Source organism: Mesoplodon bidens (genome assembly GCF_964165515.1).
Source record: "Mesoplodon bidens genome assembly, chromosome: 16".
NCBI classification, from domain to species: domain Eukaryota; kingdom Metazoa; phylum Chordata; class Mammalia; order Artiodactyla; family Ziphiidae; genus Mesoplodon; species Mesoplodon bidens.
In genome coordinates this window covers 13,321,317-13,335,468 of record NC_138173.1, presented here as the reverse complement: position 1 = coordinate 13,335,468, position 14,152 = coordinate 13,321,317, and the positions used below count along the sequence as shown (strand labels likewise).

At 37.5% G+C, this 14,152-nt stretch overlaps 1 protein-coding gene across 6 annotated transcripts in view; it reads right to left on the bottom strand.

The window, feature by feature from the left end:
• Window positions 1-14,152, bottom strand: part of CSPP1 (centrosome and spindle pole associated protein 1) — a 117,170-nt gene that overhangs the window by 50,104 nt on the left and 52,914 nt on the right. For all 6 annotated transcript variants that reach the window (XR_014017836.1, XM_081259013.1, XM_081259014.1 and 3 more), the window contains one exon: window positions 2,432-2,561. Coding sequence is in view for 5 of the 6 variants with exons in the window: in XM_081259013.1 (XP_081115139.1) it covers window positions 2,432-2,561 (130 nt within the window). In the remaining variant the exon portion in view is untranslated. The remainder of the gene's footprint in view (window positions 1-2,431; window positions 2,562-14,152) is intronic.

Genomic DNA, 14,152 nt, shown 5'->3' with positions numbered 1-14,152 from the left:
AGCAAGAGAAGCCACCGCAATGAGAAGCCTGGGCACCACAACGAAGAGTAGCCCCCGCTCACTGCAACTAGAGAAAGCCCACATGCAGCAACAAAGACCCAATGCAGCCAAAAATAAAATAAATTTATAAAAAAATAAAATAAAATAGGGCTTCCCTGGTGGCGCAGTGGTTGGGAGTCCACCTGCTGATGCAGGGGACGTGGGTTCGTGCCCCTAGTCCGGGAAGATCCCACATGCCCTGGAGCGGCTGGGCCCGTGAGCTATGGCCGCTGGGCCTGCGCGTCTGGAGCCTGTGCTCCGCCAACAGGAGAGGCCACAGCAGTGAGAGGCCCACATACCACAAAAAAAATAAATAAATAAAATAAAATAAAAACAATTTAAAAACACTTTGATAGCTGGAATATATAGCTGCTACTCCCTCACATCATGTCACTTGAGTCCTTTCCAGCCACTGGTGCCACTTTGGACTAAACCAACTCCATCTTCCCACCCCCCAGCTTCATTCCCTCCCTAACCTCACCAGTTTCATGGGGACCAACAGAATCTCCCGACTTCCTTTTTTCATCTACCCTATCATAGGATCTGGCCAGCAACAAACTACTCCTCACACCTCATGAGATCTGGGCCAACTACTTCCTATACCTCACCAGACCTACTCTACCCTGGGCAAACTCCATTCCCTAAATTCAAAGCTGTTGAAGGTTCAAAGCTCTCTGGAGAGTGTTGGGCTATTTAAGTATACTTTATGAAAGCATAAAAAACAAATACAGTCTTATCATCGTCAAGTATAAGCACAGGGTTGGTCTCTAAAAACATAAATAGGCAATGAATAAAGATCTACATTTTGGAAAGTTACTTTTAAAATCATAACCATATGCATGGAAAATTTAAGCAACTACTCCAGAAAGGCCAAGGAAGTTATCACATACATAAAATAAAATTCTAGAGTTGGGAAATCTGGTTTTGTCAGTGGTGTTTTTAATATGCTCATTTGAAAACTGACAGATAAATGCAGTCTTTTGTTTGTAGAATCATAACACACACAAAAATAATGTTGGTAATTCTGTAATTTTAAAAAAATCCACCTTCCAAGGAGGTTGCCCAATGTAAAAAACTGAACAAAAAAACTGAGCTTTGGAAGAAATCCAAGTGAAACTTTGTAGAAAAGTACCTCAGGTGAATATATACCTAGAGTTCCAGGGTCCTCTCTGGAGGAGATATGAGTATTCCCCTCAAAAAACCCATACATCTAATACAGTTACTCTTTTATTTTTTTAAGCTATTAATTTATTATTATTTATTTATTTATTTATTTTTGGCTGCGTTGGGTCTTCGTTACTGCGCACGGGCTTTCTCTAGTTGCGACGAGCGGGGGCTACTCTTCGTTGCAGTGCGCAGGCTTCTCATTGCAGTGGCTTCTCTTGTTGCAGAGCACGGGCTCTAGGCGCACAGGCTTCAGGAGTTGTGGCACGCGGGCTCAGGAGTTGTGGCTTGCGGGCTCTAGAGTGCAAGCTCAGTAGTTGTGACGCATGGGCTTAGTTGCTTCACAGCATGTGGGATCTTCCTGGACCAGGGCTCAAACCCGTGTGCCCTGCATTGGCAGGTGGATTCTTAACCACTGCGCCACCAGGGAAGTCCCTGATACAGTTACTCTTAAGTAAACCCTCTCCAAACATTACAAACCACAACAGAACATTATCCTCCTCCCTAAGCATTCTACCTCTTTTTTCCCTACCCTCAGTTCACAGCCTCATTATTCTCTCAGATTACAACACTCAGAATCATCTTCAAGCCCTCTGTTCTTTCCCCACTCCCTAAATCTAAGCCCTATCAATGGAACCCCAGAATTGTCTCTTGGATACCCTCTCCATCTTCCCCACCTGGTTCAGGACCTTGTTACCTCCTGGATGGACTACCTCAATAGTTTACTAAAAGGTTTCTCTGCCACATCTCTTTCCCAACCGTCCATATCAGAACCAGATATCTTCCTAAAAGCCACATCTACTCATATCAACTATTTCTTTCACTCTTTGGTTTAAAATGTCCTCCCTTTGGCTATTGGTAACAAGATGAAACTGAAAACCCCTTATTAGCTATCCTTCACAATCCAGCAAAATCTAACACTCCAGCCCCTTCTTCTACATCAATTCCATTCACTGAATACACCAGGAATTTCACATTTATTCACTGTATAACATGCAACTCAAATATCATCAACCATGTGAAGCCCTCCTAGCAGCCCAGGCAATTATTCTCCCTATCCCATGCATTCCAGTCTACCTGCATCAAACCTTATCACACTGAATTATAAATGAATGGAATTTGTTCTCCTCTGCCACACTCTGAGTTTTAACAGACCACTGTACTAACACATAAGATGTTTAACATTAGATGAACAAACAAACGAATGAATAAAAAAATGAATGAATACCTGCTGTTGCAAAGCTTCTTGGTAAGACTGAAGTGACTGTTTTGAAGGCTTTGGTTTACCTTCAAAAAACAATCCTGAATTTATTGCTCGATCACTTGTAATTTTCAGTTCATTCTGTCCAACCGTACTCCTACATCAAATACACAATAATCCAGATTCATTTATAACAAAACAAGAAGAAAATGCAACACACCTTTGAAACAGCATGGCATTTAAGTACATTTAAAAAAGGGAAAGAGTTTCTCTACAGTTCAAAGAGAAATCCTTAAGTAAATGACCCCTATCTCTGCTTTCACAATTAATGGAACTTCCAAATTTACTGAATCTATTTCTTGACCTAGGTGGCAGTTACATGCAAGTAAAACTTTCACATACAAATAAAAACAGTTTGTGATAATTCGTCAAGCAATATACATATTACTTACGCACTTTTCTGAATGCAGTGGAAGTCCCTCTAGTAATATCATAACGAATGACTTACTCAATAAATTTGCTCCAAAATAAAGTATTGAAAATAACTTCCTAGACATTTCAAGAATAAAACAGTATAAATACAGTAAAGAGTGTGACTATCCCAAATAAATTTAAAATTTTAAAAAACTTACAAGGAATCAAAAAAATTTTTTTAACATATTACAGTAATATAAACCTCAAGGAATAAAGTACTATTTGTTTACAATACATGTTAAAATACAGGAAAATAGCCACTTTGAAGAAAACAATATATTTAAATATCTTTATTATAAAAGATAAACTCAAATATTATTTTTAAAATAAAACTATACTAATAAAAAAGAGACTACAAAAGGCTCCTATCTCCGAAAACAACATCATCACCTTTTTTTTTTTTTTTTTTTTTGCTGGCAGAAATAAAATGTGCACTTTATTGTTTGGGGGATTTTTTTAAATTTATTTTTTATTTTTTATACAATTTTAAAGGTTACTTTCCATTTACAGTTATTACAAAATATTGGCTATATTCCCCATGTTGTACAATATATCTTTGAGCTTATCTTACACCCCAAAATTTGTCCCTCCCCATTGGTAACCACTGGTTTGCTCTCTATAACTGAGTCTTCTTTTTTGTTATATGCACTAGTTTGTTGTATTTTTTAGATTCTACATACAAAAGACAAATACAGTATTTGTCTTTCTCTGACTTTTTTCACTTAGCATAATGCCCTCCAAGTTCATCCATGTTGCTGCAAATGGCAGAATTCTGTTCTGTTTTTATGGCTGAGTAGTATTCCATTGTGTATATAAATCTCACCTTCTTTATCCACTCATCTGTTGATGGACATTTAGGTTGCTTCCATATCTTGGCAACGATAAGTAATGCTGCTATGAACAATGGGGTGCATGTATCTTTTCGAATTAGTGTTTTTGTTTTTTTCAGATATATACCCAGGAGTGGAATTGCTGAGTAATACAGTAGTTCGATTTTTAGCTTTTTGAGAACTTCCATGTTGTTTTCCACAGTGGCTGCACCAATTTACATTCCTACCAACAATGTAGGAGGGTTCCCTTTTCTCCACATCCTCACCAACATTTGCTAGTTGTGTTCTTTTTAATGACCATCCTGACAGGAGTGAGGTGATATCTCATTGTGGCTTTAATTTGCATTTCTCTGATGCTTAGCGATATTAAGCATCTTTTCATTTGCCTGTTGGCCCTGTGCACGTCCTCTTTGGAGAAATGTCTATTCAGGTCTTCTGCCCATTTTTTGGTTTTTTTTTTTTTTTGCGGTATGCGGGCCTCTCACTGTTGTGGCCTCTCCCGTAGCGGAGCACAGGCTCCGGACGCGCAGGCTCAGCAGCCATGGCTCACGGGCCCAGCCGCTCCGCGGCATGTGGGATCCTCCCAGACCGGGGCACGAACCCATGTCCCCTGCATCGGCAGGCGGACTCTCAACCACTGCGCCACCAGGGAAGCCCTTCTGCCCATTTTTTAATCTGGTTGTTTGTTTTTTTGATGTTGAGTTGTATGAGCTATTTATATATTTTGGATATTAACTCCTTATCGGTCATATCATTTGCAAATATTTTCTCCCATTCAGTAGCCTGTTTTTTCCTTTTGTCGATGGTTTACTTTGCTGTGCAAAAGCTTTTAAGTTTAATTAAGTTCCATTTATTTATTTTTTTGCTTTTATTTCCTTTGCTTTAGGAAATGGATCAAAAAAACGTTGCTACAATTTATGTCAAAGAGGGCTTCCCTGGTGGCGCAGTGGTTGAGAGTCCACCTGCCGATGCAGGGGACACGGGTTCGTGCCCCAGTCTGGGAAGATCCCACATGCCGCGGAGCGGCTGGGCCCGTGAGCCATGGCCGCTGAGCCTGCGCGTCCGGAGCCTGTGCTCCGCAACGGGAGAGGCCACAACAGGGAGAGGCCCGCATACCGCAAAAAAAAAAAAAACCAAACAAACAATTTATGTCAAAGAGTGTTCTATGTTTTCTTTGAGGAGTTTTATGGTTTCGGGTCTTACATTTAGGTCTTTAATCTACTGTGAGTTTATTTTTGTATATGGTGTTAGAGGACATTCTTATATATGCCTAGCAGTGGAACTGCAGTGTTGTATGGTAAGTAGACATTTAACATTTTAAGAAATTACCATTTCCTGCAACTGCTTTTTATATACTAATTTTGTGTTCATCAGTTCTGCTAACACTCCTATTAATTCTATATTTTATCTGTATATTCTTTTGCAAATAATATCAGTTTTCTCTCCTTTTCTAATCCTTGTACCTATCTTCCTTCCTTTCTTATTTTTGACCTTGCTACAATTATTGAGCCCTAAAAGTAATGACAATAATTACACTAGTCATTATTATCAATCTCAAAAAGAGTATTTTAAACATTTCACCATTAAGTAAAATATATGATGTAGGTTTTTCATGTTTATACTTTCTCAGTGTAAGCAGGTCTCCCTCTAATATACTGACATATTGAATTTTATTAATGCTTTCTCTGTATCTACTGAGATAACCATATAGCTTTTTTCTTCGTTCTCTTAATATGATGCATTACAGTAATTGATTTTACCATAATGTCGATATCTAACACCAATTAGCATTTAGTATATATCAGACATGGTTCTAGATGCTTTACATATTTTAATTTGTTCAACCCTCAGAATAACCCTATGAGTTGATACCATTATTATCCCAAATAACAAACAAGAAATAAAACTTAAGAAACTTGCCTTAAGCTGATTAGTAAAACCTGGATTCAAACCAAGGCACTCTGCCTGCAAAGTCTACACTCTTAGTTGATATGAAATACTAAGTTTATTCACCCAACTTTCCAGAATAATTGCAATTTGGGATGAAATATCCTTTTCTACATTATGAGGTTCAATTTTAGGATTCTTCTATCTGTGAGTGAAACTAGCCTATAACTTCCTATTCTCATTGGCCTTGTCAGGTTTGAGTATCAAGGGTATCATAGTCTCAGTAGCAGTGTGAATTTGATACTCTGTATTAGTTTGTGTAAGATTAATTTTTTTCCTTGAATGTCTGATGTAATTAACCAGTCCATCTAGATGCAGAGCTTATTTTGTAGGATGATTTGAAACTTGTGACCCCCAAATTTTAAAACAGTTTTGATATTATCCATGTTTTTTATTACTTCTTATCAGTTTTATTAGGTTAAATTTTAATAGGAATTTTTCTTCACTTAAATTTCCAAATTCACTGTCATAAACTTGTTCATAATATATTTTTATTGTCTTTTTAAGGTTAACTACAACTAAAGTGACAATTTTTTTCATTCCTAATATTTCTTATTTATACCTTTCACTTTTGGTTTTTTTTTTTCCTTGACCAACATCAGTAGAGAATTATCTATTTTATTAATAGTCTTTTCAAAGAACTTTAGATTCTGTTGACCCTCAGTATTATATATTTCTATTTCATTTATTTCTCTTATTATTTCTTTCCTTGCTTCTTTGGGTTTACTATGCTATTCTTTTTCTCACTTTTTAGATGCCTGATAATTATTTTAATTTTCATCCTTTTTACATATTTTCTAATTTGTTCCCTGTTTTCTAATTTCCAATATATCGAGGGTTTGTTATTTTAAAAATTGATTTCTACTTCAAATGGTCCATAGGATATGAGTCTACCAAAATTTACTGAGACTTCCTTTAAGGACTAGGATGTGGTAAGTTTTATAAATATTCTTGTGAGATTAGTAAAAATATATACTCTCAAGTTTGAGGTGAATTTCTATACATTTCCACTAAAATAAGCTTGTTAATTATGTTAAGTAAATTATTCTCTAACTTTATTATTTTCTGCTTTATCTAACACTTATAAAAAGAAGTAATAAAGTCTCACATTAGGATTCTATATTTGTCAACTTTTACCTGAAGTTCTTTAAATTCTTGCTTTATGAATTTTTATATGATGTTTTCAGGTGCATAAAAATTTTTGTTACATTATCCTGCTAAAATGAACCTCTATTCTTTATAAATGGATCCTCTTTGTCTCAAACAAACCTTTATGACTGAAAAATTCATTTCATCTAATGTTACTATAGCTAAACAAATTTTAGTATAATTCATATTCTCCTAGTATATCTGTACCCTTTTACTTTCAACTTTTCTCTACCACTTGCTCAAGTATATCTTGTAAGTAACATGTACTTGGATTTTGCTTCTGCAACTAGTATGACAAGCTTTCTCTCTGACTTATATACTTTACCATTTACTAACATCAAATTTAATTTTGCCATTTAATTTGGACTTACAATCAGATTAAATAGGCTCCTTAAACCTTTCAATGTTTCTTTTTGTTCTCTCTTTTTTTTTTGCCTCCTTTTGGATTGTTTTTCCCTCTAGCACATTAGTAAGTTGCATCTTTTGTCCATATATTTTTAGTGGTTATCCTAGAAATATAACACCCATACATAACTTATCAAAAACTAAAGCTAATCAAAATCTTTACAATGCTCACAAATGATACAAAGATTTTTAAACACATTAACTCCATCTAACCCCATCCAAATTACATGCTATTCCTATTAATTACTCTTAATTTTACTTACTTTTAAACCCATTATAATTTTACCATATATAATATTTATTTAATTCCATCTACATATTTACCACATTTTTTTCTTTCTACTCTTTCATGTAACTCAGACCTCCCCTATGTGACTCCTTCTGCATTTAGAATTGTACTTACTAAGGGTCTGCTAGTGGCAAATTCAGCTGTTTCTCTTAAAATATTTTTCTTTCAATCTCATTCATGAAAAATAACTTTGCTGAGTATAAAATCATCTCAACAAATTGACGGTATCTATAGTTTCTGAATTCCTTCCTAGAGTTCATTTGAAAGTAATGTCTTTCCTTTCTGGCGGATTTTAAGTTCCTCTGTATTTCATTTATGTTCTAAAGTTTTACTATGATTGTCTTGGTATGGAATTCTTTTATTTCTCCTGTTTGAGAGGTATTAGCCTTCTAGAATCTATAGATTAGGACCTTTTATCAATTGCAGAAAATTTTAAGATATCATCTCTTCAAATACTTCTTTCATCTCATTCTCTTTTTCTAGAATTCCAATTAGTTATGCTTGAACCTTTATAGTGCCATAATTTTTACCCCCTTTTTCATATTTTCCATGTCTTTTTCTCCCCATTCTGGCTGAATTTCTTCAGATCTACTAGTTCAGAGGTTCTCAAACTTTAGTGTACATCAGAATCACCAGGAAAGCTTATTGAACACAAGTTGTTGGGCCCCAGCATAGAGTTTCTGATTCATAGGTAGGATGGGGCCTGAGAGTTTGCATTTCCAACATGTTCCCATAATGCTGCTACTCTGGGAACCACATTTGAAAACCACTGTTCCAACTTACTAATTCTCACTTTGGGTATGTCAAATCTGCTATTAAGGCCCATCCATTGAGTTACTACTCTCAATTATTTAAAATTTTTACTAAAATATCTAGTTAATTCTATTTCAAATCTGTTGGTCATTCTTCATAGTTTCTTATGCCCTGATATAAACATGATCAATATGACCATTTTATATTTTGCCTAACAATTCCTAATCTGAGGTCTCTATCATTCTTTTTTTGCAAGCCTATTCCCACTTACGGTTTATATCCTTGAATATTTTGTCATTTATGAATATGAACTTCACATTTTCCATGGAAAAGTATTGAAAGTCCCTAATCTTCACTTTCTATTTTACCAACTGCTTTGGGAATTTCCCTTTTTGTTACTCAGACACTGGTACCTTCATTAATAATCTCTGTACTTTTTACCCTCCTCCATTAAACAAATTTGTATCATCCTCCTATAATTCTGTCTCTCATCAATTTTCCAATCATTTTTGCTTAAAGAGTGATATTGCTTCCACATTTCAAGAAATATATTTCTGAAAGAGTACACAAAGAAAGCACATAAAACAAAGAGCAAAGATAACCAGCATTCAAAAGTAAAAATAAAGAAATGGAAAAAATACGTAAACTTATACACACTTTTCTCTTTTTTCACTGAGTCATAGATTTTATTGACGGTATTGATGGTATATGACTAATAAAATCCCTAAAACCTTGCCCTGTTTATGGAGGCATGTGATGGGAATTGTGTCAAAGGTAAGAGGTTCTAAGTGTTGGGTAAAGTAGGACCAATGATTCCCTAGCAACTGAAGGCTCCTCCTAAGCTTCCTTTTCTCCTTTTTCCCTGGTTATCCAGGGCTCATACTTCTTAGAAATTATGCATATGTAGCTCATCAAACTCAAAGCAAAAAGACTCAGAGGGCTTCCCTGGTGGCGCAGTGGTTGAGAGTCCGCCTGCCGATGCAGGGGACAAGGGTTCGTGCCCTGGTCCAGGGGGATCCCACGTGCCATGGAGCGGCTGGGCCCGTGAGCCATGGCCGCTGGGCCTGCGCGTCCGGAGCCTGTGCTCCGCAACGGGAGAGGCCACAGCAGCGAGAGGCCCGCGTACAGCAAAAAAAAAAAAAAAAAAAAAAGACTCAGAGATCCACATCTATACACATCATAGTCAACATACCCAAAGACAAAGAAAGAATCTCAAAAGCAGCAAGAAAATAACTCATCACATACAAGGGATCTTCAATAAGATTAACAGCTCATCAGAAACCATGAAGGCCAGCAGGCAATGAGATGACATATTCAAAGTGCTAACAGAAAAAAAAAAAAAGTCAACCAAGAATTTTATATCCAGGAAAACTATGCCTCAAAAATAAAAGTGAAATTAGAACATTATTAAATAAAAATCAGAGAAGTCATCACTAACAGACCTGTCTTATACGAAATATGGAGCGCTTCAGGTTGAAATAAAGAACACTCGACAGTAACTGGAGTAAACACAAAGAAATAAAGAACACCAGTAACAGTAACCACATAGGTAAAGATGAAAGATAATACAAATATGGGACTTCCCTGGTGGTGCAGTGGTTAAGAATCTGCCTGCCAATGCAGGGAACATGGGTTCGAGCCCTGGTCCAGGAAGATTCCACATGCCGTAGAGCAACTAAGCCCATGTGCCACAACTACTGAGCCCGTGCTCTAGAGCCCACGAGCCACAACTACTGAGCCCATATGCCACAACTACTGAAGCCCGCATGTTTAGAGCCCATGTTCCGCAACAAGAGAAGCCACTGCAATGCGACGCTCGTGCACCATAATGAAGAGTAGCCCTCGCTCGCCGCAACTAGAGAAAGCCCGCACAAAGCAATGAAGACCCAATGTAGCCAAAAATAAATAATAAATAAATTTTTTAAAATAAATTTTTTAAAAAAGATATTACAAATATGTTTTTATTTGTAACTGTACTCTTCTCTATCTGATTTAAAAGACAACTACATAAAGGAAGGAAGGAAGGGTTATAAAATTGTGTTGAAGAACTTAAGTGTATAAAGATACACTTTGTCTGACAACAATGGCATCAAGAAGGAAAGGTAGGGAGGGTGGGAGGGAGATGCAAGAGGGAGGGGATATGGGGATATATGTATATGTATAGCTGATTCACTTCGTTATAAAGCAGAAACTAACACACCATTGTAAAGCAATTATACTCAAATAAAGATGTGAAAAAAAAAAAGATAAGGCTTGGAATGGAGTAGAATGAGCCAATTTAAAAAAAAAAAGAAGGAAAGGAATGGCATTATATTAAAGAAAAATTTTTGTATACTACTGAAATTAAATTGGTGTTAATATGAACTCAGTTCTTTTAAATTAAAATATTAATTTCAATCTGCAAGGAAACCACAAAGAAAATAATACAAAAATTACACTAAAAGAAGCAAGAGAATTAAAATGGAATGCTAGGGCCTCCCTGGTGGCGCAGTGGTTGAGAGTCCGCCTGCCGATGCAGGGGATACGGGTTCGTGCCCCGGTCTGGGAGGATCCCATATGCCGCGGAGCGGCTGGGCCCGTGAGCCATGGCCGCTGGGCCTGCGCATCCGGAGCCTGTGCTCCGCAACGGGAGAGGCCACAAGAGTGAGAGGCCCGCATACCGCAAAAAGAAAGAAAAAAAAAAAAAAAAAAAAAAAAAAAAAAAAAAAAATGGAATGCTATATTTAACATCAAAGAAAAGGAATTAATGGAGGACCAGAGAAACAAAAAAGACATAAAATATATTTTTAAAAGATACATATATAGCAAAATGGCTGACAGAGATCCTACCTTAACAGGAATTACATTAAATGTAAATACAGGCAAAAGCTAGCAGAATTGGGCTTCCCTAGTGGTGCAGTGGTTAAGAGTCCGCCTGCCGATGCAGGGGACATGAGTTCGTGCCCCGGTCCGGGAAGATCCCACATGTCGCGGAGCGGCTGGGCCCGTGAGCCATGGCCCCTGAGCCTGCGTGTCCGGAGCCTGTGCTCCGCAACGGGAGAGGCCACAACGGTGAGAGGCCCGCGTACCGAAAAAAAAAAAAAAAGCTAGCAGAATTGAAGGGGGTGGGAGGTAGGATGCAAATGTATGCTGTCTACAAAGAGACACACTTTAGATTCAAAGAATACACTGAGGTTAAAACACAGAAAATATATATCATGCAAACAGCAACTAAAAAGAACAAGAGTAGCAGTACTGTTAACAGACAAAATATATTTTAAGTCAAAAATTGTTACTAGAGACAAAGAAAGGATCTTTTATACCAATAAAGGGGTCAACTGGTCAGCAAGACATAACAATTATAACCATATATGTACGTAACTACAGACTCAAAACACAGGAAACAAAAACAGACCTGAAGACAGAAATAAATAAATCAAAAATAATAACTGGGGCTTCCCTGGTGGCGCAGTGGTTGGGAGTCCGCCTGCCAGTGCAGAGGACGCGGGTTCGTGCCCCGGTCTGGGAAGATCCCACATGCTGCAGAGCGGCTGGGCCCGTGAGCCATGGCCGCTGAGCCTGCGCGTCCAGAGCCTGTGCTCTGCAACGGGAGAGGCCACAACAGTGAGAGGCCCACGTACAGCAAAAAAAAAAAAATAATAATAATAATAATAACTGGAGACTTCAATATGCTACTTCTAATAGAAAAGCTGCACAGAAGCTCAACAAGGAAACAGAAATAAAAAACACTATAAACCAGCTAGATCTAAGTCACATTGATAAAAACTACCTGCCCCAAAACAGTATAACACACATTCTTCTCAAGCGCATATGAAACATTCTCTAGCACAGACCACAGGTTAGGTCATGAAATAAGCCTCAATAAATTTAAAAGGATTGAAATAATACAAAATATGTTCTCTAACTGCAATGGAATTATATTAAAAATGAGTAACAAAAGGAAATTTGGGAAATTCACAATTGTGTGGAAATTAAACAACATACTCCAAACTAACCAATGGATCAACGAACAAATCAAATGAGAAACTGAAAAATACTTTGAGATGAATAAAAATGAAAACACAATGTATAAAATTTAAGAAATGAAGCTAAAACAGTAATAAGAAAATTTATAGTTGTAATGTGTATATATTAAAAAATAAGACACTAAAAAACTAGAAAATATAAGAGCAAACTGAACCCAAAGTAAACAGAAAGAAGGAAATAAAAAGATTAGTGGAGAAATAAATGGAGATCAGAGCACAACAGAGAAAATCAACTAAACCAATAGCTTATTCTTTGACAAGATCAACAAGATTGATAAATGTTTAGCCAGAATGAAAATAAGAAGACTAAAATTACTGAAATAAAAAAAACATCACTACTGACCTTATTAAAATGAAAAAGATTGTAAGGGAATACTATGAAGAACTGTATGCCAACACATTAGATTATCTTGATGAAATGGGCAAATTCTAGAAAGACACAAACTACCAAAACTGATGCAAGAACAATATTTTAAATATGAATTAACCAATGACAAGGAAAGAGATTAAATTAGAAATCAAAAAATTACCCATAACGGAAAGATGAGGATCAACTGGCTTCCTGGTGAATTCTACCACACTGAAAGAAGAATTAGCAACAATCCTTCACACACTCTCCAAAGTAATAGAAAATGGAAGAACGCATCCAACTAATTCTATTGGGCTAGTATCATCCTGATACCAAAATCAAACAGACATCAAAAGAAAACAAAAACCAGGGCCTCCCTGGTGGCGCAGTGGTTGAGAGTCCGCCTGCCGATGCAGGGGATACGGGTTCGTGCCCCGGTCTGGGAGGATCCCATATGCCGCGGAGCGGCTGGGCCCGTGAGCCATGGCCGCTGGGCCTGCGCGTCCGGAGCCTGTGCTCCGCAACGGGAGAGGCCACAACAGTGAGAGGCCCGCATACCGCAAAAAGAAAAAAAAAAAAAAAAAAAAAAAAAAGAAAACAAAAACCAAAGACCAGTAACACTCATGAATAGAGATAAAAATCCTCAACAAAAAATTAGTAAACTGAAAAATCTAGCAAGATATGTAAAGGATTATACTCCATGACCATGTGAGATTTATCACAGGAATGCAAGGTTGATTTGATATATCTGAAACCAATAAATATACTACACCATATTAACAGAATAAAGAACAAAAACCACAGGATCATCTCAATAGATGCAGAAAAAGCATTTCACAAAATTCAACTTCCAAGTTAGTAAAATGTTGAAAGAATACGCTAAATACCCCTTCTTGATAAAAATAATCAAAAAAGAACACAGGGCTTCCCTGGTGGCGCAGTGGTTGAGAGTCCGCCTGCCGATGCAGGGGACACGGGTTCGTGCCCCGGTCTGGGAAGATCCCACATGCCACGGAGCGGCTGGGCCCGTGAGCCATGGCCACTGAGCCTGCGCATCCGGAGCCTGTGCTCCGCAACGGGAGAGGCCACAACAGTGAGAGGCCTGCGTACCGCAAAAAAAAAAAAAAAAAAAAAAGAACACAAAGGAACTTCCTCAAGCTAATAAAAGCAATTATGAAAAACCAGCAACTAACATCATACTTAATGGTTAAAGATTGAATGCCTTCCACCTAAGATCAGAATAAGATAAAAATGCCCACCTTCATAATATCTATTCAACATTGTACTGGCAGCTCTAGTCGGGGTAATTAAGCAAGAAAAAGAAATAAAAAGTATTAGATTGGAAAGGAAGAAGTCACCTCTATTAACTGATGTCATAATCATATATACAGAGGACTTCCCTGGTGGCACAGTGGTTAAGAATCCGCCTGCCAGTGCAGGGCACACGGGTTCGAGCCCTGGTCTGGGAAGATCCCACATGCCGCGGAGCAACTAAGCCCGGGTGCCACAACTACTGAGCCTGTGCTC